This window comes from Berkeleyomyces rouxiae (genome assembly GCF_048999995.1).
Source record: "Berkeleyomyces rouxiae strain 22BRR77 chromosome Unknown BrBRR77_ptg000003l, whole genome shotgun sequence".
NCBI classification, from domain to species: domain Eukaryota; kingdom Fungi; phylum Ascomycota; class Sordariomycetes; order Microascales; family Ceratocystidaceae; genus Berkeleyomyces; species Berkeleyomyces rouxiae.
This window is the reverse complement of record NW_027396493.1, coordinates 1918139-1944540: the sequence shown is the minus strand read 5'-3', so window position 1 is coordinate 1944540 and position 26402 is coordinate 1918139. Positions and strand designations below refer to the sequence as shown.

Genomic DNA, 26402 nt, shown 5'->3' with positions numbered 1-26402 from the left:
AATGACCAAACATAAAATAACCACCAGACTCTTGTTTCTTTTTTCTTTCTTATATTGTTATCATCTATGCCTGCACTTCCACTACTAGAGCTGGAGTACTTGGCTCTCCTATGACGTTATAGCTTAAATTATCACATGAATCAAAGTATCGCTTATTTACATCATGCCAGCGCCTCCGACATGCAATATGATTTCAAAGCGTTCACGCAGCCCGACACATGAGACACGACTTGTACAATGTAATAGAAAGCATAGATTTTGGAAGTTATAGTTACTGTACGATACCTAAGTATATACATACATCTCAGGCCTCTTCGACGTCAGCAGAAGAGAAGAAAAAAGGAAAACACAAACACCTCGCTGCTGTGTTATACCATCACTTTCAGCAAGTAGATACTGCACCTCAGACATTTCAAACGAACTACAATGATACACATCTGGTCTTATCACTCCTCTCGGCAAGCTTGTGGCGGTACTCGTAGAAACCACACCAAGACAAAAAAAGAAAACACATCACAAAACGAGCAGCTAGCACCTGAATCACCGCAGTCCCTAGCTCACGACAGTCCGGCGCTGGTTGCGCTCTCGCCTACCTTGACTTCCTCTTCCGGCACGCCCACGGCAATGCTCCCCGTCGCGCTAGCCTGGCGCACTGGCGTTGGGCGTGGGGAGACGGGCAGCTGCGACACTGTTGAGACCGGCGTAGCAGCAGATAGCGGCGCGGCAGTCGAGGTAGCATGGGCGTGATGCGCGTGGGCATGTGCCGTCTCGCGCGGCGGCGCCACGCCGATGCCGCTGCCGATAGCCGGGGCGATGCTGGCGGTGGTGCTGACAGACTCGCTGCGCGGTCTGCTGGCGTCGCTCGGGCGGCGGCTGCGCACCATGCGCTCGAGTTCGCGGATGCGGCGCTTGAGCGCGTCGTTTTCGCGCTTGGCGCTCTCGAGCTCGGCGCGGTAAAAGGCGGTTTCCTCGTAGCGCGGGGTGACGGGCAGCAGGGCGGGCGAGACCTGGTCGGGCAGGCTGCCGGTGGCGCCCATCATGGGCATGGGCGCGGAGGTGGGCACGGGGTTCCGCTGCTGCTGGAGGTAGGCGAGTGTGGAGTCGGCGGGGCCCATGGTGTGCGGGCTGGGCGAATTGTTGCGCGAGCGGCGCGACGCCGAGCTACCCTGACGTGAGAGCGGGATGGCAGCGCCGCGGCGGGCTTCGTAGGACGCGCTGAAGCTGCCGGCGGTTTGGCTGCGCAGGCTGGCGTTGGACGTGGCGCGCTGGTGGCGGCGCGAGGCGACGGGTGAAATGGGGATCGGGTGCACGGGGCTGGCGAGCGGGTGGGCGTGGGGGTCGATGATGCAGTCGCCGTGGGCCGAGGTCGAGGAGGTGTTGGAGATGACGGAGGCGTTTTGGGCAGCGCGGAGGAGCGAGAGCTCACGGGTCAGGCGGTTGACCTGAAAAGAGAGGGCGTGGGTGTTAGTGGGGGAGCCAACGGGGAGAGAGAGGGGTAGGAGGGTGTCCGTGCCAGTAGTGGGACACTGGGAGAGAGAGACTCACCACTGCTTCGTTTTCCTGCTCGAGCTCGCTGTGGAGCTGGGCGGCGGTCATGGGGCGGGGATGGCGAATAGGAACAGGCCCGCTGATGTTAAGGTCGGCGTTGCCACCGTGCAGCGACTGCCATGACGTGCGGGACGAGAGACTCTGGCGGCCTGGTGGCGGGCCGGCCATGTGCTGCGAGGGCGCGGAGGTCGGCGAGCTTATGACGGCGGCCTGGTTTGACGGCAGGATATTGAGAGCTGCGGGGACGGCGCTTGGGGCGGGCTGCGAGGCCATGGCGGCGGCAGGAGCTGGCGAGTGGGTCTGGTGCTGGGGCTGAGACGGGGTCTCTTGCGGGTGCCGAGAAGAGGCGGACAGAGAGTTGAGATCAGGCATGGTTGGTTTATATGAAGCAACAGGGTCGGTCGAGTGGAGGAGGAGGGCCGACGCTGGAGAAACGAAAAGAACCCCCTAGACTGAGGGCGCCACAGGCAAAGCGGAGGATTCCACGGGGCTCAAAAGAAGCAGGAATCAATGGATCTGCGTGTGGGCTTGTGGCTCAGAAACAACGAGGCTGTCTCGATAATAAATATCAAGCCCAATATGCGCCCGGCCAAGACCTGGTTCTTATTACGCCGAGTTCGCGGTTCAGCGGAGCAGCAAAGGCCAAGTGGAGGCGGCTGGCACAGGAGACGAGAAGAAGAGCTGTCACGGCAGTAGCAAAAGGAGGCGGGTTAGGCTGGCTGGTGGGCTGATGAGACTTTGGCAAAGTCACCATGTCTGTAGCTCCGTAACTAGTAACTAGCTGACGAACTAGAGTTATGCAGATATTATGCTTTCATGGCACATCCATGTTAGCTCCCGGCACAAGTACATGGGCCCGGCCACAGCCAATCACAGCGCAGAGATGGCGTACATGGGCAGTGTAGCACAAACCTAAAGCTGGCCAGCTGTGGAGTGCCACTGGCAGCTGGCAGCCCACCGCATGTCAACCTCCGCCAACACCGACTCCGTCCTCCATGGCCGCTGCTGCCGCTAACACTGTCAACACTGGCTTTTCATGCGAGTAATGAATAAAAAAAAAACACTGGCTGTTCTATTCCTCCCGCCCTTGCACAAACGCTACCAACATCCGTAACGGGGATAATGGAACCCCTCGCTCACTCTCTCCCTTGCCCCACCCGGCTCGCAGCCTAGAACATCGTCACTCGGTTGTATGTGGAATGCTGTTGCCAATGCCTCAGCACCCAGACAAGAAGACAAGAATGCATCTTCCGCACCGCCTGTAGCTGAGACGCCGGAATGACCCCCTCTATGGATCATACGGGGGGTTATCCTTATGTATGGGGTGAGCCACTGGCATGCGTTGTGGAGGGCATCATCTGCCTCAAACAAACAAGTGTCTGAAGCCATGGCTATAACAAGAGCTGCCGTTGCTCTGATCGGAGCCTGCCTGACTCGGATCTTTGAAGCCTTCCCCCGGAGCCATTTCTGTACAGAGTGCAATACCTACCATTATGCATATCCTTCACACCTGGGCGGCCTTGTCCTCCCTGTCCTTTGTTGCGGCACTACACCCGCGCCAGGTTGCCAACACCACTAAGCCATACACATACGACGGCTGCTACGCACAAGCAAACTCCACCATTCCCGCACTTGACGGCCCTTCAGAGTCGTCCAAAACTGCCGAGGTCACTGACTGCGCGGCGTTCTGCTCGGGCTACCAATCATTCAGCATTGAGGCTGACTGGATTTGCACGTGCGGCAACACCTTCAACTCGAGCGACTCACTGCAGCCACTGACAACATGCTCGGGCGACTGCGATGAGAAAGACTGCAGAGCCGGCGAAGGCATTTCATTGTACACCAACAACAACTACACGCCTCCGGTCCGTTACGATGACGCCTCATTCCCGTACATTGGCTGTTACCTGAACACCAACTCGTCCGAGTTTCTCGAAGAGACCTTTACCTCGCCTGCCATGACGGTCAACAAGTGCGTCAATCTCTGTCTGGACTCTGGAATGTACTATTACTTTGCCGTGGAAGACGGCACCACCTGCTACTGCAGCAGCTACCTCGCGCCTTCGGACCAGGTACAAGACTCAGAGTGCGATTCGCAGTGCGGCGGCGATGGCGGCCAGATCTGTGGTGGCCAAAACCGCCTGACCATGTACGGCAAGCCGCAGTTGCAGGCAGTTGTGGGAGAGGAGCCGTACTACTACCAGGGCTGCTACCCGGACAACTCGACGACCCGGCAGCTCGGTGGACGCTACCTCCAGAGCGAGACGATGGACCTCGAGACTTGCCGCGAGGCGTGCGCCGACTACCCCAACTTTGGCGTTGGTTTTGGCAAGGAGTGCTTTTGCGGGCGCAACGAGGCGTGGCGCGGCGCCGCCGTGTCCAACGACCATTGCAGCACGCCGTGCGCCGGCCACACCGGCCTAGCCTGCGGCGGCTACGAGTACCTGAGCATCTACAGCAACACGGCGCTGCGCGCGCCGAACCCCTCCATAGTCAACGGGTACAACAAGCTGTCGTGCTGGACGCACAACGCCGAGGACCCGTCGCTGGCTGTCGCCGGCGCCACCAACCGGCTGCTCACGCTCGACGGCTGCCGCACCGCGTGCCGCGAGTACGAGTACTTTGCCGCGCTCAATGGCACGCAGTGCCTGTGCGGAAACGCGCTGGCCGGCGGCGCGGCACTGGAGAACCAGTGCAACGTCCATTGCGCCGGAGACGTGAGCCAATGGTGCGGTGGCGCCGATCATTTGTATGTGTACAAGAAGGCCAATCTACCTGCCTAGAGAGACGATTTCCTTGGGTATGTTGGTATGGCTCTACGTGCCTGGGTTGGTGTTGGTCATGACATGAGTTAGGAATAGTTACGTGATATGAATAACTACAGGATTCGACATAAAGAACATGCTTGTGAACCGTGACTGTGCATCTGATTCATATGCATGCGTCCTGGGTGTGGTTCCCCAAGTGTCAAGTACATTCTATAATTATCGACCCGTCAGACTATGGACATTAACCCGGAGCATTATAGCAGAAAGTCCTTGTTGAATTGGGCTTACAGCGCCAGCAGGGGCCATGCTCGGTCCGCCAGCTCATCTCAATGGGACGGCAGGGCTTACCACTTCATCAGACGCATCAGCCCAGTGCCGATCTGTGGGTGGTCTACAGGGCTTTTCCTTTTTTCTTGGAAGCTGGCTAGAGGCAAAGACGGGGGGAGGGGGGGTTGACTTGGACTTGGGGGTTTTTTTTGTGCAGGGTTGGCTGTGAGCAGAAATAGGCTTGCGTAAGTCTCGTCTCGCTATAATCGAGACTTGTGGTCCTGGGTCATCTCCAAGACATAGCGCTCGTATTTACATGGTGGTGAAGGGGGAGGAGAGGTATAGGGTTAAGAGTGTAGATATACGAGGACAGTTTAGGGTTAATCACGGAGGGGACGGTCAACACAAGCAGAAGAGCCTCAATAAATGTACATTTGTACATACAGATACGAGCAGAGGATGCAGGCACAGCATGCAGTCAGCAGAAAGATAAAAGTAGATAAATAACATGTTGTAGTTAGCTAGTTATATGTGAGTGGACATATAAGTGCAAGTGTACGTGTACTTGTATATAGAGAAGAGGTGGTACATGGGCCAGAGAAGCCAGCATCTGGTGATTCAAAGGGTGAGAAAGATGCATACAAAAAGAGTCTGTAGTAGCAAGCCGTCCCAAGAAAGAAGAAAAAAGAAAGAAAAAAAAAAACAGAAGAAAGGAGGCGGTAAAGTCTGGGTTCCCGGTTATGTGTTCCAATCTATAGCACGCTGCGGCCTTGGGCGGCAGATACGTGCTGGCTTTTTGAGAGAAAAGAAAAAGAAAGATGAGTTGCGACAAAAGAAACGAGAAGATGTAGCGAAAGATGAAGAACGAAGATTTCGTAAGATGGAAGGAAGGTTCATTGGTATCATAAAACAAAAGAGGAAAAATATGAGAGAAGGAGAAGGGGTGTTTTGTTGGGCCGAGGCGAAGCGAGAGAAGGAGACATGTCGGCTGGCCGCCCGCTCAGCGGCGCATCCACGACAGGATCGAGCTCTTTTTGCGCGGCGCAGAGCACCTCGTCTTTTCCGACGCGTGCCCCGACATTGAGGCGGCCGACTCGTCGACCTGGTCGAGGTCCAGGCGGTAGCGGCGCACGCTGCCGGTATCGTCGTCGAAAGCGACATGCTGCTTGTTCTGCTTGGGCACCAGGCAGTCCGGCACCAGGTTGCGCATGACCCAGCCGCGCACGCCGCGGCTGGCGGCGTCGATGGCGGCGTATTCCAGGCGGCGCGTGCGGTTGCTCGTCCAGTATTGCGTGGTCTGCGGGAGCTCGCGCTTGAGCGACTCGGCGTCGGCGTCGGAGTCGTGCGAGTGGAAGTGGGATGGCGCGAGGGGCACGCCGAGACTGGTGGAGCGGAGGAGGCCGGTGCCAGTGCCGGTGGCGTCGTCGGAGAGTGCAGGCGAGGGAGAGTGGAAGAATGACGCGGCATGGTTGCTGGGCGGCGTCGGCTTGCGGTATGTCTGGTGCGAGCGCGACGAGCGCAGGTAGCAGCTGCGGGAACGGGGCTGCGGCCGGGGGCAGCGCATGCGGCGCTTGGACGAAGAAGAGGAGGCGGGGGTGGGCGAGGGTGCCGAGGGAGACTTGGTCATTGGCGATGAGGTGGCCGGGGCCAAGGTTGCCGTCGAAGTTGAAGTCGGCCTGGCTGAGAGCGCAGTGCTGCTGCGGCGCGAGGAGTAGGACCGCTTAGGGTTTGAGGCGTGGAGAGAGCCGTAGCCAGAGTCGGCACGCTTGACGAACACATCGTGATTGGAGGGCGGCATTTCGTTCATGGCTGGGATTGGGAGGGAAGACGAAGGGGGGAGAGATGTGGATATGTGGGATACAAGGTGGTGGTTGAAGAGAGAAGCCGTCTTATACTTGGACTTGGACTTGGTCTTGTAGCAGTGCCATTGGCGAGCCTAGAAAGGCAGCAATTAATAGCAGTGTTTTATAGCAGTGAAATTGCCGTCTGGGTGGCAAAAAACAACAACCAAAAGCAGAACAGACGTGGAACTGGATTTTCCGGGGGCAGTCGATGAAGAAGAAGAACAAGAAGAAGGCGGTCGAAGGCGGCTTTGACCAGGCCCAGACCGAGCTTGGGGAGTCTTATTCTTTTTCTTTTCTTACCCGAGCCGCAGGCAATGAATGGCAAAGGCCCGATCCAAGGAGAAAGAGGCCTTGTTAAAGAGTGGCCAATCCAGAGGTCGATTTCGGGGCGAATGCGGACTGGCAGCAAAGACAAAGGGAAAGGCCGAGACAAAGAAGCCGGAACAGAAGAAAGGGAGTCAGTTGACAGAGAGAGATGGGCAGGAGGAAGAAGAAGAGAGAGGGACTGAGAAGACGGCTGTATTCTTGTACTTGTATGTGAGAAGAGAGGCGAGAGCACTTGGGATGGCTGCGGCTGCGTCTGCGTCTGCGTCTGTGCCTTTGGGCTTGTGTCCTCTGACCATGAAAGAGGGGAAGACGCCGGCGCCAAAGCCATGTAGCCAAGTACTTGTACAGGTGTGTGGTTGCTAGCTTGGCTGGCTGGAGGCGACTATAAGCCTCTAAGAGGAAGTAATTTGGACGGCTGTCTGTCTGGACCTATGGACCTAGGCTTGGATTGGACTGGGAGGAAGCGAGGCGACTATGGGCGCGGCCAGTACAAGAGACAAGGACAAGGCCAAGAATCACAATATGCCTGCAGGTTTTCACATCGCTTTAATCTTCAAGGGCGTTGCTATAGAAAGCAGCGAGCATGCTGGTGTTTGATAGTCGAGAGTCCCTTGTGAAAAACACAAAAAAAAACACAAAAAAAAACACAAATCAAGGCGGCAAAGTCCCAAACGACCTGGACGAGGGCGAGGGGCGGGCCTCTTGTTCTCCCGTTATCCTTGCTGACAACGTGGGGTTTAGCCGCCAATTAGAGAAAAGAAAAAGGAAAAAAAAAGAGAGAAGCAAAAAACAAAAGGCAATAAGACAGGGAGGAAAAATAACAGGGCCAAGAGAGCTAGCCGAGGACCAGGAGAGAGGAGGAGGACAAGGGCTCAAGGAGTATGGGAGCAGCAGAGAAGCAGGGCAAAGTTGTCACATGGAACGGGGAGAGACAGACGCAGACGCAGACGCAGACGCAGACGCGGACGCGGGAGCGGAGGCGGAGGCGGCGTGGGAGGAGAAGTCTGGATATGCATATCTGGGTGTCTTCTCGCTGTGGCTCTGGCTCTGGCTGCAGCTACGAGGCCGCCCTTCTCTTCCCTGCCGGGGCCTGGACTCGTGTGTCGGGCCTGAGCCTGAGCCTGAGCCATGACACTTTGAGATTGCACCGGCGTGTGAGTGTGAGCGAGAGCGTCAGCACGAGAACAGGCCAGACCTTGACTAAAGCACCAGTGCAAATGTATCCAACTACAGACATGAGCCTGGATAAACAGAAAATTACATGCGCACACATGCAGGTATCTCGGCCTCACTCGTTCTCTCTCCATTTATCACTTCGGCAAATCATTCAGCCCTGGTCGAACTTGCGGTCAAGCTGGGCGCTGGCTGCGTCTGTATGTGTGTGTGGGTGGGTGTTGTTGTTTTCTCTGTTTTTTTTTTTTTTTTTTTTTTTTTTTTTTTTTTTTTTTTTCATTTTCGTTTCTTTTTTTTATTCACTCCCATCAGCCGCCACCCATCCTTCCTGCTCCATCCCCAAAAAAGTATGCCAAGCCAAGGACCTTTTTCTTTTTCTTCCTCATCTTCTTATTCCTCTCTTCCTCTTCCTTTTCTTTAAAGCTGATTTAATGCGGAGAACCCAGACACAAAAAAGGGCCGAACAAACAGAGGCCAAGAATGAGGGGGATAACAAGACTACTCACTTCTTCAAGCAAATTAAACAGAAACCCGAGGTTCATTGACGTAGCCGACCGGCTAAATGCCACAGCTGCTCGGCACCCTAATCTTCAGTCTTCCAGTACTCTACAGCGGCCCCAAAAAGCCCGCACAGGGAGTCAAGTCCCCCCTATCTCCTCCCATCTCCTGGGCCCAGTCTCTACATTGCACCCTCATTCCTCATCCCCAGGTCGGGGTTTTTTTAGTGCATTCTCGTAGGCTCTGAGACATAGAGCAACATGAGCGGGAACAAAGTTTGGCCGTGATCGGCTGCTCTTGCGTGTATCTGCAGACTGCCAATATTTGCAGCATGTGCCTCTGAAGAGAGGATGGCGTTGGCGAGAGAATGGACGACGTGATAGAGGCAATATCATATGAACAGAAGTAACAGGTTGGTTGACTAAATGCAACTATGTACATACATACATATGTATAGTTATGCACATTCAGGCAAATAATACCACCGGCTGCATCCGGCTCCGGCCGCCGTCCGCTTCTCTTGCTTTGGTGGCAGCAACCTGACAAGCTTCTAGAACGAGATTGCAGTCTGGTCTGCTGGCTGACCCAACCCGACTTCTCTCCAAGGCCACGAGACTCCAAGCACAGCAATGGCGCAGGAGGAGTAGTTCGTACTTGTACATACGTAACTATGCACTTTGATGGTTTGGCTTGGCCCTGGTGACCTGCTGCATGCAAGAAGCCTCAACCTCTTCTTGCAAGATATTTAACTAGACTACATAACTACACACATGTCACTTGTACCCTACAGACACCAGCATGATCGAAGTCTTGCACATGTGGCTGCATATTCCAGTCAGTTGCCAGACATACATCCAACACACTCTTGTACATGAACATGGACGGCGTCTCATACACAAGCAAGCCAGGCGCTGTCTCAAATCCCGCCGCCTTGCTCCCTGCTCCTTGGTTTTGTTCGTGACCCCCTCTCTTTAGTCTGCTGCTGTTTCTCTTTGTCACATTGTTTTGACAGCCAGACAAGCCCCCCGGCCCCAAGCCCGAGGCCCCAGGCGATACCTACACTACACTATGCAAGCCTCCCCTCCCTCTCCCTCTGCCTTCGATAGGCCCTGCACAAGTGCCTCTCTGCTGCTCCTTGAAATTGGACCAGCGCTGCTGCCAACACGCCCGAGCTTACCCGCAACGTTGTATGCAGACTACTGATACAGGTGAAGACCTGACAACCAAAGCTTAGCATGTCTGATTTTCACTTGACCTAAACAAGCAGCCTCGATCCTGGTTATGCTCTGGTCTATTCTCTACCTCCAAACTAGTCTCTGATCTGTTCTGCTCGTCCCCGCCTTGTGCTTTGCCCGCCCCTCAAACACCGTTTCACATGCAATAGTTATGCAATGCAGTAATATAATAGTTACACACATATTTTCATTCAAGTTCTCGTAGCCACACATTCTGAAGCACCGCAGAAAAGAAAAAAAAAAGAAGAAACTTCCAGCCCTTGCCGGCACTCTCCAGCGTGCCGTATTTTCATCTAAGGCTGAGACAGCGCCACCTGCAGAAGCTCTCCCCCGCGCAAGAGCAAGAAGCATATGTACTATGTATAGTTAGTTATACATACATAACTAGCAGTATGGAGCTGATCTTATTGACGCCGGCTAATCCTCGGCTGGAAACACCACAGCGTCTCACAAAACATTGACCCACGGCCCCAAGCGACGTCACGCAAGCTGCACACGACGATGGCGAGAGCGAGAGCGAGAGAGGAAGAGTTTAGCTCGGTAACCAAACTCTATTGAATACGAATCTGTAGACTCACATTTGCATGGGACGCTCCCTAGTGCTCCATCCATCACGCACATCCACCGCCATGCATGCAACTGTGCACATTCACATACACACATTCTACTCTGCCCCACCACTTGTGGGCAGATAAAAGCCTGTCGGTGGGCTCATGCTCATCCAGACTGCCCACCCAGCTGTATATCCACCGATACTCCTAGACTCCCTTGTACTAGCGAGGCAAGCTCCTTCCAGAGATTGGCCGATGTGTGCTGTCACCACCAGTCCCACAAACTCCAGATGGCAGCACCGCTCTGTCCAACAAGCCCCGTATATATCTCCACCCTTCAATCTCGAGGCCTTGTCTGTCGGTGGTCCAATGCCGGGCGGGCGGGGCTGCAGCTCGCCGTCCTACACTAGTCTCTACGAGCACGGTTATTCTGGACATCCATGCCGCTGGAGCATATGCCATACTCGAGTCAACGCAGATGTAACTCTGATCAAGATAACACAAGTAACAGAACGCTTGACAGTCAAGTTAAAACGGACATCTATCTAGTCTTCCCGTGATATACCAGCGGGTCCCCCTCTTGATTCCTCGTCGTTTACGGCTTCCACCGCCAGGCGGGGTGCCTCCATTCTAGCTTTGACAGTTCTTCCTGTGATCGTCCGGCAAGCTCGGCATCAAGGTTTCGTGCGTCGCGCTTCTTGTTGTCCGTATTTATCCACCATAGCGTGAAGATGGAGAGAAGAAACATGGCTGTCGAGGTACCCATGTTAATTCCGTTTCCGATGGGGTAATCAGGCGCATCCGATTGCAGGTACGACCAGGTTGAAATCAACCCACCCAAGTTTCCTGTCATGACATTGAGCGCTGGTTTGTTTATCCAGAGTGTTAGCTTGTCTCGGTTCTCGAAAGATGTGGCATGGACACGGGACACTTACCGATAGCTGATGTGCGCGCCGTATCCGACACTACGTTCGCCGACACCATGCTGTTCGTCAGCGACCCGAAAGCAAACGTACTACTGCACACAAAGAATGTAGCGCCATAGCGGACCTGGTTGTCTGTGGAGCCCAGGAACATGGCATAGCCCACCATGATAAGCGGACAGGCCAGGATCAACAACACCTGTCGCCGATTGATCTTCCAGCTAATGTAGGAAAATACAAGAGTGAAAACAGCACCAGCAATGTACGGCGGCACAGTCCGCAACTGGATTGCCACGGTCGAGCTTCCAGGGTATAGTCCGCGCACAATGGTAGGAATGAAGAACACGATACCCTGGACCGTGACGTTGTCGAGCAGGAAGATCAACGACGTGCTGATAGTTACGGGGTTCTTCATGCCGCCAATTAGCTTAGAAGTAGACATCTTGTCAAGCACCGCTGTCTTATCTAGACGCTCGGCCATCAGCCGCGCATTGACAAGCTCCTTTTCCTCAGCCGTTAGCCACCGCGCCGTTTCCGGGCGGTCCGTCATGGTGAAAAAGGCAACGACGCCTACCGTGCACGTTAAGATGCCCTCGATGGCAAACAGCATGCGCCAGTTATGCAGCGAGCCAAAGCTGTCCATGCTCAGGATGCCGCTGGCAAAAAGCCCGCCAAAGGCGCCGGCGAGCGGCGCAGTCACCACGTAGAGCCCGAGGCGAAACGTGAGCTCCGAGGACCGGTACCAGCGCGATAGGTAGTATGCAATGCCGGGAAACATGCCGGCTTCAAAGATGCCGAGCAGGAAACGCACGCCGCATGCCTGGGGAACCGTTTTGACCCAGGCGGTGCAGACGGAGAGGAAGCCAAAGGCAATGGTGATGGCAGGGATGTACCACCCGGGACCGAAGTGCTTACAGAGTATGTTGGAGGGGATCTGGAAGACGCTGTATGATATGCAGAAGCATGTGAGAATGATATTAAAGTCGTAGTTCTTCATCTTCAGGTCCTTGTCCATGCCAGCAATGCGAGCATTTCCTGGAAATTTCTGTGTTAGTGCTGACGAGTATCATGGCAGGGCGGACTAGCAGACTTGCCTACGTTGGCTCGGTCGATGAAGCAGAAAAGGTAGAGAACAGATACGGTGGGAATGAGATACAAGTCTAACTTCCTGAGTAGGCGAGCCTCGGCCTTGGGGTCGATTGGCGGGCAGGCCTGGCCATGTCTATAACGAACAGAGAGTTAGATGGGCAGGACTCAACACCACAAGCATTGGCCACGGAGAGCATACTTGATCAAGGAGACCTGTGACTTTTCGGTTTCCTCATGTAGAGATTTGGGCGTCCCATTCTCTTGGCCCTTAATAGAGCTGCTGGAGTCAGAGTTATCAGGATGATCCTGGACGGACTGTCTTCGAGTGGACATTATGACAGACGGGAGGAACACGTAGGAGTTCCCAAAAGACCAAGATATGTACAATACGGAATAGTCTGCCACAGAGAAAAACTGGGAGATACAAGTAGTTTTATACGCGGTAGTTCCATGTCAGACAAGCTAAGCAGCCATGAAGCTCGATAAAAAAGAAATACATGACTGAACAAAGAATCAAGGAGTAAATCGAAATGAAAGAGGGAGACGCTCAGGATTCCCGGGCCGCGGAGAATGCGTTCCATCCACTGCCGAGCAATCACGAAAAAAAAGAGAAAAAGAAAAAGATGTGCACAGTTTGGACTTTTGCCATGTCTCTGAACCAAGACATACGGACCTACACAAAAGCCCTTGGGCGCAGGGAATCAGACAAGCTGCTGAATTCATGCCGATCTGCCGCTCGTCCTCTTGTGTATTGCTTGGCAGAAGTGTGCGGAGGGAAGGGGGAAGGGGAAGGGGGAAGGGGAGCAACTAATCCGAGGGCTTTCTCTCTGGATGTCTGCCGTGATACTTGTGCGTCTTGGTCGTCTAGCATGGCTTGCTGAGATGCTGTAAGCAGTAAGGATCCATAGTCCACAAAGTTCTTGGACTTGCAGAGCGCCCTAGAGAGGGAGGAGACCTGCTTCAATTAACTTATGCTTACTGCTTCTCCAGTCGTCTAGACTCGGGACTACTCTTGGCTTCCGAGACTGGTCGATTCTACGGCTGCTGGCGAGATCAATGGCCCTGTAGACTTGTCCGCGGAGCTGATCTCCGGTCTTAGGGCTACAGGGTCAAGGGCTACAGATCGACAGTGACAAGCTACACAATGGCAGAATTAGGAAGCTCAAGAGTTTCACGATGGCTGAAGAGCTTGTCCTTCTGCAAAGGAAAATAAAAACAACCACTGTAGACAAGGCCGAGATATCAACGGCGCTTTCTGCAAGTCTGTTTCGAGCACCACTTACATCAATCCAACGTCATGCAGAATAACCAGCAAAAAAATACAACAACAGGGATTCTAATTCCTACGGCAAGGATGCGCTAGCGTTGGAAATGCCGGCATAGAAAAAAAAGAAAGGTCTGACTTGAACTCTAATTTTTTTTAATATTGTAGTCAACCATCTAGGGTTAGGGTTTGAACTCCGGATAAGTCCGTTTTGCGGCCCGAGTTTACAACAAACACCCACAACCCGCCCGGTTAGCTCAATCGGTAGAGCGTGAGACTCTTAATCTCAAGGTTGCGGGTTCGACCCCCGCATTGGGCTCAATTCCCAGTGCTCCAGATCATCTGGAATCACCGAACCTCCCCCGGGTTATCTTTTTGCTCTAGTTATTGATGGTTCCTTTTTTGTTTTCTTTGGATTCGTGCTCTCGACAACTTCATTTTTTCTTCTTCTTGTATTGATGGGGACTTTGGCGGATGCGTTGGGCGATCCTCACGCCGAATTCTCATACAAAAAAAGCAAGATTGAGGCAGAAAAACACATATATGCTCGTATATAAGCCCGAGAATAAAACCAGAGGGAAGCATTCCAAAATAAATATCCAGTCCTCCCTTTTTCACAGAAAAGTGACTTCACCGTATCCCGGTATTGTTGTTGTTGTTGTTGTTATTGGCGTTGGTGTGCCACGTACGGACCCGGAGCTGTGCCCGCTGAAGCATGTGGTCTCGGGCAGTCTGTGCCGCCGTCGAGCTAGGAACAGTATGGACAATAGTTTCGCCCTCGAGCAGGCCGACTTCTTCCAGCGGATCGAGTTTCTCGAGGTTATCCAGGAGGGCATCGGGGAGTTCGACCTCGAAGACAGCGTCGATATCGGCGTGCGGCGAGAAGCGGCGGAACTCAAAAGTAAAGGGCCACCAGGAGGTCGCGCGCAAGCGGGCGTGCGGGCCAAAGTTGCGGCGTTCGTAGAGGTGGATGAGCACGAGTGTGGGAAGGTTGATGATGCGGATGAAGAAGACGTTGATGGAGTGGAAGAGGCGTGGGCCGACAAAGAACTTGAGCGGGAGCAGGCACACGAGAGCCAGGATGTTGAAGGGCGGCGGGTACATGAAGACCGAATCGCTCTTGACGCCCTGGAATGCGAGTACGGTGCGGCGGAATTGAATCTCGGCGTCGGCGTCGGCAATAATGTTAGAGAAGGTGTTGGTGAGAATAGCCACGAGAATTGTCAGAAACAGGATGTTGCCCAGGAAGGCAAACGATATGGTCAACAGTGGGCCAAAGACAAAGTGAAACTCAGTTGACTTTTCGATACCGGTGGCGTCGAGGCCGAACCAGATCCAGATCAACCACTTGACCGTCGTCACATAGCTTGGATTGTCAGTTGCTGCATCTGAGTTGCCCGACTCTTTTAATAGCCAGATGAGTGACATGGAGAAGCCGGCAAAGCACCACACTACCAGGAAGTTGAGGCGGAAAAAGTCCTTGAGCATGGCGTGCATTGAGATAAAGACAATATTGTCCGGCATGATGGTGAAGGCAAGTCTGGTCATCAGAATTGGCGCTGCTAGACATATAATGTCTAGCCCGTAGCTGTAGGCGCTTGACATTTCGAGAAATATGTCGAGCAGGCGGGTTACGCCATAGCAACAAAAGATGAAGACAAATGCTACATCTAGAAAGGACCAAAGAGCTTGCGAATGCACTGCCCAGCCATGCTCGATTATGGCAGCGATGAACTCTATGATCCAGCCAAGCGTGTAGATGGAGAAGACGGGTTCTAAAAGGTCCATCCATGGCGAATTGCGGTGTGCCATGGCCATAAAGTATAAAACGGCCAGTGTGACAAACTGGACAAGCTCAATGATATTGCGCAGCTGCGGCACCTTGAGACGGTAGTGGTTCAACATGGGAGCCTTGGACGGGTCATACAACGCCACTGGGTGGTGCTTATAGTGGTCGGGTAGGATATCCATAAACGATAGCGCTGTGAACGTCACACGGCCTTCGTAAATGGCATTGACGATGCGCACACAGGCACGAGATGCAAGAAAATACTTGCTCTCGCCCAGAATCGCCAGCTCCAGCGCCGTCAACTTGCGCTCGTGGCCGCCGCGGTCCTGCACCGGCCACTGCGCCAGGCGTGCCTCGCGGTGGATATCGGCCGAAGCGCCCTGGAAGGGATCGAAGCCGGCGACGAGCACGTTGGCCAACAGCAGCAGACCCTGCATGCCAGAGTTGTCTTCGTGAAACTTGCGCAGCACCTTGCTGGCGAGGATCTCACAAAGCGCGGCGCGCGCGAGCGTGACTGACTGTTGCACACTGCGAGACGTCTGCGAGCGGAGAAACTGTACGCGGTTCACGAGAAGGCAGTACACTGGGGGATGGACAGGTGAGCGGGATATCACGGAGTCGATAGAGGAAGATGCCGTTTGTTTGCACGTGTTTGTGGTTCTTCAAGCTTACCAAGTGATAGGTCTTGTGGATCATAAAGGCGCTCCACTAATGGTCGAATAATCAACTTGTTCATCCGGGGTCCACGGAGCTGTTCGGCAGTGTAGGGGTCCTCTATGCAAGCGACCGTCGTTAGTAGACAAGTTCAGCCAAGTGTGACCCGTTCTAGAGAGCATAAAAGACCTCGCATATCAAGAGATACACAATCTATTGCCTAGAATCCACGCCAGCAACTCACCGATTGCGGCGATCACAAGGCGCCGTACTCTTCAAACCCGAAAGCATGTGACTGGTTAGGAACCTGAACTCAAAGTCCACAAATGGCTGGTGTGTTTTGGTGTGGGCGGCATGTTCTCCCGCCGCGCCAGACGCAAAGGCGGCGCACTTACCGGTGGATGCCTGTAAATACGGCCATCCGCTTGTGGTTATTCTGGCGGCCGACAATCTCGCCAAACCTCGTCGGTCCCGGATCTGAGAATTCCGAGGACCCTAGCAGGCCTTCGTCCTCCATATCTGCCTCGACATCAGCTACGTAGTCGTCGTCATCTTCCTCCAGCGAAACACGCGCATGGTCGCTCTCGGCGGGGCAGTTCATGACTTGGCAGATTGGTCGGGCCAGCTCTCAGTCCTAGGATAGTCTATAAGTCTTGCCACAAGCACAATAAGAGACAAAAACAAAGGAACAGGGGCTATAAAGCAAGGCGAAAGAAAACACAGATAAAACAAGCAGCGACTAGCGTGTCGACGGCAGTGGACGTTGATCACCACGCGTAAAAAGAAAAAAAAATAGCTCTGCCCGAGGGCTCCAAACAAGAGAAAGCAGAGCAGGGAGTGTAAATGTTCGCTGAGCAGCGGTGCATTGTTCATGCGGTCACATCGAAATGAAGCGTTAAGCCACCCCCTGCGCCAGAAACAATTGCACGTGTTTTTGCACGTGATGCAAGTCGACCCGAGAATGGGGCAGAAGCCGCCCTCGACAAGAACCTGTCTTGAACAAAGTTGGAAGAATAATTCGTATCAACTCTGTTCATAAGAGAGACACTGTATTTTAGAAAAAAAAAGAAAAGAGCTTCGGCTCACTGTAGCAACCGTTGATTTGTATTTTGTCTAGTTAACGGCAAATCCTGAGTAGCTCCGCGGCTGAAGGCCATGTTACACGACCAATTTCACCGTGTAACATAAAGCTTGAATAGTGCATCGTTGCCCCGGCCCGGGAACCTGTGAAGACGCAATGCAAGGCAATGGGTTGTGAGAAAGCCAAGACACACGTACAAATGAAAGTTGTGTGCCAGTACCTTCTTTGCATCTTCTTTGATTATGTCATAGAGATATCCAAATGTATACAGTAGAATACAACTAACTACATCTTACGTTTAATGAGCCCTTTCCAAAAGTCAAAGCTGTTTTCATCGCTTTGCAAGCTCCAGATCTTGCCGGTGCCTTTGCCATCATGGTTTAGTTCTTCTGCTCTGAGAAGTCCCCAGTCCCGAGTGATGCCTAGGATGCGTGCCTTGACTCCACCCTCAGCCTCTAGAGTAACCTTCTGGCCTGTGTGCAGCCAGTGCCTGTAGTAGCGAGCTTCCAAGTCCGGTGAAAAGCCCTCCCGAAGGAATTGTGCGTATACAGTCTCCAAGCGGGTTAAGGTGCGCGCGAGCAACCGCTCGACACGAATGGGCTCCTGGTTCGGAGATAGGATGGCGTTGAGACTGGTTGTCGGGCGTGCATTGGAGGTGTTGACTCCAATACCTAGGACCACTTGATATGCCCCATCACAGTACGAGCATGTAGCCAAGATGCCACCAATCTTGACGTAAGAAGGTGAGCCTTCGTTGGAGTTGGGGTCGAGAGCGTCTATATCAATAGAAAGGTTAATCATCTAAATTCAGGAAGCACAAAGGCATGCAAACAAATGATTTAGGAACTTACATATGTCATTGGGCCACTTCAATTTAACAGGGACGTTACTGTAGCCTGTGCTGTAGGATTGGATAGCCTCGACAATAGATATGGCTGCTAGATACTGCACAAAGATTATGGGGCGTGATGTAGCCAAGTGGGAAGGGTGATTGATGATGGTCGAAAAGATGAGACAGCCAGGCGGAGAGACCCAAACGTTGGACCCGCGGCCACGCCCGGCAACCTGTGTGGTAGCAGCTACCGTAAAGCCGGTGGGCAATTTAGACAAAAGACTGGGATTCCTAGACCAATCACTGTTAGTAGTGGTTTCCTTGGGATTTATACGGGCTGTTGGGCACCCACTTGTCTAGGATAGAGTTAGTACTAGTAAGCACTTCACCATACAAAAGCCAAGAACCCCAGCCATTGCCGGCATTGCCCTCCTGCAGACTGTATCGTTCTAGGTGACTGTAGTATACATTGTGATGGAAACAGGGTGTTTCTTTGTTGTCCGGCCAGGCTGCTTCGTGCGGTACGATGGTTTTAATTATTGCAGAGTAATCCGCGAAGTTATCACTGGTTGTCTTTGCAACATTGGTGTCACCACTGGATGATTCTGGAAGAGCATTGCCCATTTCAGAAAGTCTCCAACGAGATTCTGACTTTTGGATGTGGAATATGTCCATGTCGGCTTTGATGAGCTCCTCTCCTGCTTCATCACGTGTGATGATATCATTGCAAGTCATAAGCAGTTCTGACACGAGTGAATGTTTCGTTGCTGATAAATGCAAAGGTGAGAGTGAAGGCACATCAAGCTCATCCTTGCTCACCTCCAGCCCAAGTTTGGTTAAGCAGGCTTTGAGGAAGGCGGTTCGCCCTTGGTCTGCTTGCACAAGATCATTGATGAGGTCTTGGTATCCTGGAATGTCCTGATGCTCATGAAGATTAGCGGCAGCGAATCTGGTCTTGTTAGCACTAGGTTGCCAAATGGAATGTGGAGCAAGAGGGTACTCACTCTGGATGGGGGCCAGTTAGGACTGCCAAACCAAGGCCAACCTTACACAGCACGACTGCTGCCTTTTCTTTCCCGCCATCAACATCAAGAGGGTCCTCGTACTTTGCTAGGACTTCATACTTGTATCCAGAGTAGCCCTGCGCATTTGTGGGTACAAATACACCTCCGCCATTGTAGTAAGACTGGACGGTTTGCGGGCAGTTCTCAAGTCCTTTAGTCTTTAGTTCCACGACCCTAGCACCGCGTTCGCTGTGGTATTCGAACCCTTTGAATGCACCTCCCCGGCAGGTCCCAGTAAAGAAAGCCAGTTCGCGGCTGCCAATGACTTCAAGAACGGGATGGCCAACCTCAAACTCGCACCGCTGAGTTCCATAATAACCACCGGCACAGAATCCCAGGTATGAACCTCCTTTGCGCACAAATTCGGATATCAGGCGGTTTCCCTCGCCATTGAGGGCTTTGCAGTAGCCAAGATCCGCGCCGCCCGGGAACACGAGCAGAGCACATGTAGGAGCCCATGGTTCCTTGAGGATCGCCGACTCCGAAACGGGAATCACGGCATAGTGGTGTGAGAGGAGCCGCCGTAGCGAGTACAAGCAGTGCTTGACGGACTCAATCGTAGTGCCATTGCCTAAGCCACAGCATCAGCAAAGCGGGGGAGAAAAGGTCAGAAACAACAAAGTTTTTCAGGACAGGCTGGTGATGACGCTACCTGAATAAACCAGCACGTTCAATTTGCGTGGGGCCATGGTGGTTTGCGTAGTCTGGATCGCGGCGTGTATATAACTATGTATGCTTGATTTTTGGGTAAGAAGATGGCTGACTACTTGCAAGGTTGGCGATTTTGTTGATACCTGAGTCACCAACTTTGCGAAAACCGGCCAAGCTCTTGTCCCTCCTTCCTGGGATTTTGGCCACCAACTTCCTTGATTGCTGACTTTTTCCGTTCTGCAAAACTCACGCAAAGCCTCAAGCCCAACAACAACACCAAAATGGCTGGTGAATCAGATAAGGAAAACGCGGCTCAACAAACGCTCATTGACAGCGTTGACAGCGATGACAAAGTTGAAGAGGTTGACCCCGAAGATGAGCCGGACCCGTGGTAAGTGCCCTTTGTGTGTCGAGCGAATTCGCTCTGTACTACTTGCATTTATATGCCTAGCCACTCACAAATCCCCGCAACTTAAAAATAGGGACGTCAGAATCAACGACACTGGATGCGCAGGTGAGTAGATTCTTGGGCGGCAGGCTTCTCAGTCCGATTAGCAGCCCGGCTGGCGAGCCGTTGGGTCCATGTTACTTCTCATGATCCTTCCATGATGTAAATCTGATAGCTGACAGATTCCTGCCGAGCCACAGCAGAAAATACCAAGCTCACCGACTGTTGGCACGACACGAAAGACTGGCGCAAGTGTACAGCCGAAGTAAGTTTGATTCTCCCGGATTGAAGAGCTGCAGTGTCCAAGCGCTGCTGCCCAAAACAAGAATTACAATGATGTAATGTAGTGAACAACCCAGGCGCTCAAAGCTAACAGCAGCCACAGCTAATGGAGTTTCAGATCTGCTGGAAGAAGAACAAGAATGACGTTCGCACTTCAATGACAGATGCGTAAAGTCTGGCTTAAGACGGAGCAAAAAGAAATGTTACTTTATGTGTTCAATATGTATGTAGTTATGCAAGTCTCTATCAGCCTGGGCAATACTCACAGGCATTGGACTGTCTGTATGAAATACACACTGTGTCCGTTCGCACACAGATACACATTATGTACAGTGTTCTCTGCCATATTCACTGTTCTAACGCAGCTTAGTCACCCCACCTTTTCTGTGACCTCTACCCACCTCAAGCCACTGACTATTTTTCTGGATCTCTCCGTCAAACAACAAAAAGAAAAAAGATAACGACAAACTACCAACAACACAAAAAATGTCGCCCCTTTACTCTCTCCGCGCCGCCTTCCGGCCCGTCTCGCGCACCGCATTGATCGCTCGGCTTCCCTCTCTCACGCGGCCTCTGTCCGTGTCGGTGCCGCGCTTCAACGACGAGACGACGACTGGCGCCCTCGCCGAGCAAGAGACCAATGCCCCGTCTACCAACACCCCAACGCCAGTCCACAGCACGCCCGAGTACGTCGACTGGACTACCTCGTACTATGGCCTGGCCACCTCGGCCTTCCCCAAGGAGACCGCAGCCATCCTCACCCGCACCGTCGACCCCAAACTGGATGTCGAGATGAAGCCTGATGGAATCATCTACATGCCTGAAGTGCGCTACCGGAAAATTCTCAACGAGGCCTTTGGTCCTGGTGGTTGGGGTCTGGTTCCCCGTGGCGATACTGTTGTTGGCGATAAGATTGTGACCCGCGAGTACGCCCTGATTGTGCAAGGCCGGTAAGTGACTGCTTTCCTTCTTTTTGGTCTCCCTCTCTTGCGAACATGCACTGACGTCTACTCCTTGTTTTCGCATTTAGCTTTGTCTCCCAGGCACAGGGCGAGAACAACTTCTTCTCCGTCGATCAAATCCCCCGCGCCGTCGAGGGCTGCAAGTCTAATGCGCTGATGCGTTGCTGCAAGGATCTCGGTATCGCTTGGCAACTATGGGATCCCCAGTTCATCCGCCGCTACCAAAGCACTCAGGCCGAACAGGTCTGGGTTGAACATGTCGTCAACAAAAAGAAGGCTCGTATCTGGATCAAGAAGGGTGACCCCGTGCCCTACCCCTACAAGAAGAGTACTTAAAAAATCGTACCAAAAACATAGATTATGAAGCCTTTGCGTCTTAGCACCTCACTTTTGCTTTCTCTTTTTGTTACACACTCCAATACAGGAAACCAATGCTACCTCTGTACACTAGCACACCATGAGACTTGTGGTAGCCTTGATCTCATGGTCATATTAAATATAGACCAACAGTCTACTCTCAATATCAAGATAAAACATTTTCGATGCTTCTATTCATGTTCGGTATGGATACTATTGAAGCGAGCTGCGCTATCCGCCGCCACTCTTAACATGTATTGACGATATGTGAGTGAAGGATTAGTCGTTGCTGTCGAGTCTGTTGTGCTCTTATGTGTCTGTAGATTCAAGTTGTCCCAGTTTCTAGTTAGCTCCCGAACTCTTAGCTCCGCCTTCGCCAGAGTTCCATCCCCACGGTGTCCAACCACCGGCGTTTGCGCGCTTGCGTACACCGTTCTCATCGCCACTCTCAGCATCAATCTTGACGAAATCCGTCTCACTCCGAGACTTGCTGAGGCCACTACGGTCAGAGTCGTCGTTGAAGTCTGATCCGGGCGTACGCGTGCCGTCGCGGCCATTCTGACGCTGCAGCTGTACAGCCTCTTTTTCCAAAGCCTGAAGTACAATATTGAGCCGCTCGCGCTGCGCCTTGATAAAGTTCATCTTCTCCTGCGTGTCACGGAGGTCCGGCGGGATCAGCGTGGCCGATGACGTCATTCCCGCTGTGGAGGAACTAGCATACTGCGCGGAACGAGAAGAAGTGCCAGACGAGGCGGCGCCTGAGACAGCCGAGACCGCCGATGCCAACAGATTGTAAAAGTCGCCGGCAGAGGTGCCGGTGCCACTTGTCGGGACGGAGGACGCGCCGCGGGCATTGGGGATAGTGAAGCGGGATAGAAGCATGTGGGTGTAGCTCTGGCCGTTGGCCGGCGCAGGCGGAGTCGGCGCGGGCGCATCGGGCTCGGTGGGCGGCAGGCCGAGGAGCTGCACGCGCGCATACTCAATGGCCTTTTTCACGTATTTGAGGCCGACGGTGAGCGCAACTTCGTGCGCATTGGCGATGAACTCTTCAATGCTGCTTTCGTTTTGTTGCAGATACGGCGCAATGTATGTTTCGTACATGTAGCGGGCACCTTGCGTTTGCGGCAGCATCAGGTACAGAATGAAGCCAAGGCGGAAGTAGCCGTAGAAGGGGACCCTAAACAAGAACGGCGGTTAGATGTGGGGTGCGTCCGTAGCTCCGGGGCAGGGACAGTCCGGCGGACATACCATGAGAAGAACCAGTAGGTCCACGACTCTACGAGCATCAAACAACCGAAAACCACCCAGTACATTAGCCATGGCGTCAATGAAGCGGGGTCTGATGTCTTGAGGGCTTTGTATGATGCATAGAGAGGAAACAGGAAAGAAGCAACAGTTCTATGGAATGAGAAAACATGACGTCAGCGATCCAAGTTCTCGTCTCTGGTGATGCGCTAGACAAGATTCAAGTGGCTGGGTTTTGACAGGCCACTTGGGATTCTTTGGCAACATACGATAACAAGTTTGCAAAGAGGTCGAACATGGTGATAGTCTGGTAGGCCGTCAAAGCGGCTTGTATCGGGATCGCCAAAGGTTGTGGGGCAAGAGGAGAGCAGTGAGTAGTTTGTAGGCGGGAATATAGACGGTTAGCGTATCCGGGTTGGTTAATGTGCTTCAGCAGTGGGAAATATGGAGCAGGCGATAAGATATCAAAATAAAAGTAGAGAAGTTGAGAACGGGCGAGGAAGAATGATAATGTCCAGAGATCTATTTATCACAAGGAGCGGTATGTACATAACTATGTAAAGAGAGAGGCTGAAGTTTGTTTGAAGACACCCGGCGAAATGAGGGGCAAACAGGCCACCGAAAAAAAAAATAAGAAAAAGAAATACAGCACAGTAATGCCTGTAAAGACGCCCTGAACGAGGGGGTCCTTAGGCTTCCAGCCTACCAGATTAACAACGCCCAAATAGAAGTCCTTGTTCTTCCTGTGCCTCCCCACCCCCAATTTTGACCTCTTCCGGAAAGTGACAGGGAAGACCACAGACGCTCGGCCGTGTTCTAGTGGCAGTTAGTGGGTCATGTGCGGCTTATAGAGTGCTTCAAATTCCGCCCAGGCCCCTCTAAAGGCTCTTGGGAAACAGGCCTAGGGGCCCTTAAAACACCGCATAAGCGGAAAAAAAAAAAGAGGACAGGCGTTTTTGTTTTTTCCAATGGCAGACCCTGATTTGCAAACAACGGCCAGCCAGCTGATGATTGATTGACCCTGCTCAGGTAAAACTGCGTTTAAATGGTGTCTCGCCTTGCTGCGTTTTGTCTCCACGAGCTCTGAAATGACGAGCCCTTTGACCTTTACTTTAGCCTTTCCTTCCAAGCACGCTGCGTCATCCGCCAGACTGACGTTTCTCGCCTTATGACTTGTACACCCTTGTCTAGTTTTCTTGCTCCAACAACTTCGTCACTCAAAACGAGTCACAGGACCCAGACGAGAAACACATGCCAGCAAAAAGGAAGCGTGTATCGTCGGGGGCCTAGGACTGATGTGACTAGACTTTTTTCTATATTTATCATGACTAAGCTCCACGAAAAGAATTACGAGGGTGACCTAGGCTCGGTTGCCTAGTCATCGACGGATGAGTGGATGTCGTTTATCAGACAAGCCCTAGCTAACCCTAACTGCCCGGGTGAGGCGAAAAAAGATAACACGGGGGAGGTTCGGTGATTCCAGATGATCTGGAGCACTGGGAATTGAGCCCAATGCGGGGGTCGAACCCGCAACCTTGAGATTAAGAGTCTCACGCTCTACCGATTGAGCTAACCGGGCGGGCTATGGGTATTGTTGTTGTTGTTGTTGTTGTTGTTGTTCTATTTATACTCTTCCTAAACTATGGCGCCAGGGTGTGGAGAATTGGTGCCAAGCGAACGGACTCAGTCTGGACCAGGGAAAGACGGCACTGATACACTTCCACAAGAAGGGAACAGAAGGGCCAGCAGCAAAGATGGCAGACGGATCCCAAGTCATACCCACGCCGAATGGGGACGCCCTACGATGGCTGGGGGTACACTTCGACAAGAAACTCACGTTCAAAGGGCACACGGAAGTGATGATGAGGAAAGCTCGCAAGGCCGCTGATGCGATGCGGATTTTGGCAGGGTGCTACAAGGGAGCAGAAGTCCAGGCGATGGTGAACGCGACAAGAGCATGCGTGATCTCAAACCTGACTTACGCGGCAGCCACTTGGTGGCCAGCCCCTCGAGGAAACATGTCAGATGACAAGCGCATGAAGACCATCACCGGGAAAATGAACGTGGTAGCCAGGGCCGCATACCGAGCAGCCGCGCCCGCCTACAGGACAACGCCAGTGGACCTGGTACACCACGCCGTCGGGGCCCCGCCGATCACGGTGATCCTTGACGACACTATCAGAGCTGAGGCTATCAGGAGAGCCAAGTACAAGCACGGAGTGCATATCCCTGACGCCTTCGACGGATGGACGGATTGGATACTGGGCACACTACCGAATAGATACACGGAGCTCAACTGCTGGGCCAGATATGGCGGTGCTCCCGCCCCTGAGGAAAGAAGGGCGGCCTACGGCTCGAAGCTGGAGGAAGCAGAAAGACACACCCAGGAGATCACAGACGAAAGCTCACCAATTCTGTGGGCGTACTCAGATGGGTCCAAGGACTCCAAAGGTTACGCCGGCTCAGGATGGGCTTTGATCAAGCAAGGGCAAGAACTGGCCACAGGCAAACTGCATCTGGGGGTCGGGGCAGAGGTTGCGGATGCGGAGGCGATCGCGGCGAGACACGCTGCAGCCGAAGCAGTCAATGCCACTGCAAACACAGCGAACATCAAAATCGTCATCTGCCTAGATAACCGCAGCGTGGTGGATAGGCTGAACGCCAGGCTCCCAGTTTGGGGCACCTCGCAGGAAGCTATAGACGAAACAAGGGACCTTATGCGGAAGTGGAAAGACGGACACCCAGGCCGAAGCTGGGAAGTTAGGTGGGTTCCGGGCCACAGAAGCATCCCGGGAAACGAGCGAGCGGACCAGCTGGCGAAAGAGGCCACTACAGAGGAAACAGCCCAGCCCAACCCATTGTGGACTTTGGCTGCACTGAAACGATGGCGCAAGCGGGAGTTCCAAGCAGCGACAGATCGATGGTGGAAAAGCACCGGGCGAAATCTGGAAGCACCGGTGGCATGGAAGGCTACGGCCGGAAAGCACAACCGAGTCAGCGTCGGCAGAGTCCTCGCAGCTAGGTCGGGGCACGGAGACTTAGACAAGTACCACGTCCGCTTCGAGCACGACACACCGTTGGGGTGCGAGAGATGCGGGGCCGAGAAAGACGGCCCACATGTTTGGACATGCAAAGGCCTACAGAAAAGATACAGCAGGTCATGGGTAGAGCGTCTATTGAAGACAGCACGAGGGGCAAAGACGTTGGCCGAGAGAGTCAACAAACTGGCACAGAGGGGCCCCGGGCGGCAACGCCTCATCAACCAAGCATAGGCTGGCAGAAAGACCGAGCCATTTTCTACTTTTTTTTTCCTTTGTCTAGTTCTTTGTATTTCGTTATTTGTTTTACTGGGACCTTTGGGGTGACGTTAGGGTCGCTCTGGAGGCTGCGAGCCTCCGTGTTCCAGCTGTTTGTTCTCTTCGTTCAGGTGCAGACCTGCTCTTTTCATAGTTATACTCTTTTCACAGGTGGACTAGCCGCCTGTGACGCCCATTCGACCAGTGAACCCTGGCACACGGCGTAAAAATAAACAACAACAACAACAAAAAAA

At 53.1% G+C, this 26402-nt stretch overlaps 10 protein-coding genes across 10 annotated transcripts; 4 read left to right on the top strand and 6 right to left on the bottom strand.

Annotated features, from left to right (window-relative positions):
- Positions 1-557: 557 nt before the first annotated feature.
- On the bottom strand, positions 558-1920 carry BROUX77_003726 (uncharacterized protein; the record flags this gene model as incomplete). The annotated part of the gene is made up of 2 exons (XM_073748409.1): positions 558-1442; positions 1546-1920. 2 exons carry the CDS (start codon positions 1918-1920, stop codon positions 558-560), a joined length of 1260 nt encoding a protein of 419 aa, XP_073606151.1.
- A 1121-nt stretch (positions 1921-3041) lies between these two features.
- Positions 3042-4331, top strand: BROUX77_003725 (uncharacterized protein; the record flags this gene model as incomplete). The annotated part of the gene is made up of 1 exon (XM_073748408.1): positions 3042-4331. The coding sequence occupies one exon, from the start codon at positions 3042-3044 to the stop codon at positions 4329-4331; it is 1290 nt and encodes a 429-aa protein (XP_073606150.1).
- A 1252-nt stretch (positions 4332-5583) lies between these two features.
- Positions 5584-6390, bottom strand: BROUX77_003724 (uncharacterized protein; the record flags this gene model as incomplete). The annotated part of the gene is made up of 1 exon (XM_073748407.1): positions 5584-6390. One exon carries the CDS (start codon positions 6388-6390, stop codon positions 5584-5586), a length of 807 nt encoding a protein of 268 aa, XP_073606149.1.
- A 4416-nt stretch (positions 6391-10806) lies between these two features.
- BROUX77_003723 (uncharacterized protein) lies at positions 10807-12149 on the bottom strand (the record flags this gene model as incomplete). The annotated part of the gene is made up of 2 exons (XM_073748406.1): positions 10807-11075; positions 11147-12149. 2 exons carry the CDS (start codon positions 12147-12149, stop codon positions 10807-10809), a joined length of 1272 nt encoding a protein of 423 aa, XP_073606148.1.
- A 1968-nt stretch (positions 12150-14117) lies between these two features.
- On the bottom strand, positions 14118-16531 carry BROUX77_003722 (uncharacterized protein; the record flags this gene model as incomplete). Its single annotated transcript, XM_073748405.1, has 4 exons — positions 14118-15859; positions 15949-16050; positions 16175-16203; positions 16326-16531. 4 exons carry the CDS (start codon positions 16529-16531, stop codon positions 14118-14120), a joined length of 2079 nt encoding a protein of 692 aa, XP_073606147.1.
- Positions 16532-17296: 765 nt separating this feature from the next.
- On the bottom strand, positions 17297-19596 carry BROUX77_003721 (uncharacterized protein; the record flags this gene model as incomplete). Its single annotated transcript, XM_073748404.1, has 5 exons — positions 17297-17787; positions 17863-18134; positions 18196-18792; positions 18848-19478; positions 19560-19596. 5 exons carry the CDS (start codon positions 19594-19596, stop codon positions 17297-17299), a joined length of 2028 nt encoding a protein of 675 aa, XP_073606146.1.
- A 243-nt stretch (positions 19597-19839) lies between these two features.
- On the top strand, positions 19840-20460 carry BROUX77_003720 (uncharacterized protein; the record flags this gene model as incomplete). The annotated part of the gene is made up of 4 exons (XM_073748403.1): positions 19840-19949; positions 20041-20072; positions 20207-20271; positions 20392-20460. The coding sequence occupies 4 exons, from the start codon at positions 19840-19842 to the stop codon at positions 20458-20460; spliced, it is 276 nt and encodes a 91-aa protein (XP_073606145.1).
- Positions 20461-20774: 314 nt separating this feature from the next.
- On the top strand, positions 20775-21586 carry BROUX77_003719 (uncharacterized protein; the record flags this gene model as incomplete). The annotated part of the gene is made up of 2 exons (XM_073748402.1): positions 20775-21238; positions 21319-21586. The coding sequence occupies 2 exons, from the start codon at positions 20775-20777 to the stop codon at positions 21584-21586; spliced, it is 732 nt and encodes a 243-aa protein (XP_073606144.1).
- A 363-nt stretch (positions 21587-21949) lies between these two features.
- BROUX77_003718 (uncharacterized protein) lies at positions 21950-23150 on the bottom strand (the record flags this gene model as incomplete). Its single annotated transcript, XM_073748401.1, has 3 exons — positions 21950-22784; positions 22856-23005; positions 23122-23150. The coding sequence occupies 3 exons, from the start codon at positions 23148-23150 to the stop codon at positions 21950-21952; spliced, it is 1014 nt and encodes a 337-aa protein (XP_073606143.1).
- Positions 23151-24909: 1759 nt separating this feature from the next.
- BROUX77_003717 (uncharacterized protein) lies at positions 24910-26124 on the top strand (the record flags this gene model as incomplete). The annotated part of the gene is made up of 1 exon (XM_073748399.1): positions 24910-26124. The coding sequence occupies one exon, from the start codon at positions 24910-24912 to the stop codon at positions 26122-26124; it is 1215 nt and encodes a 404-aa protein (XP_073606142.1).
- Positions 26125-26402: the final 278 nt, after the last annotated feature.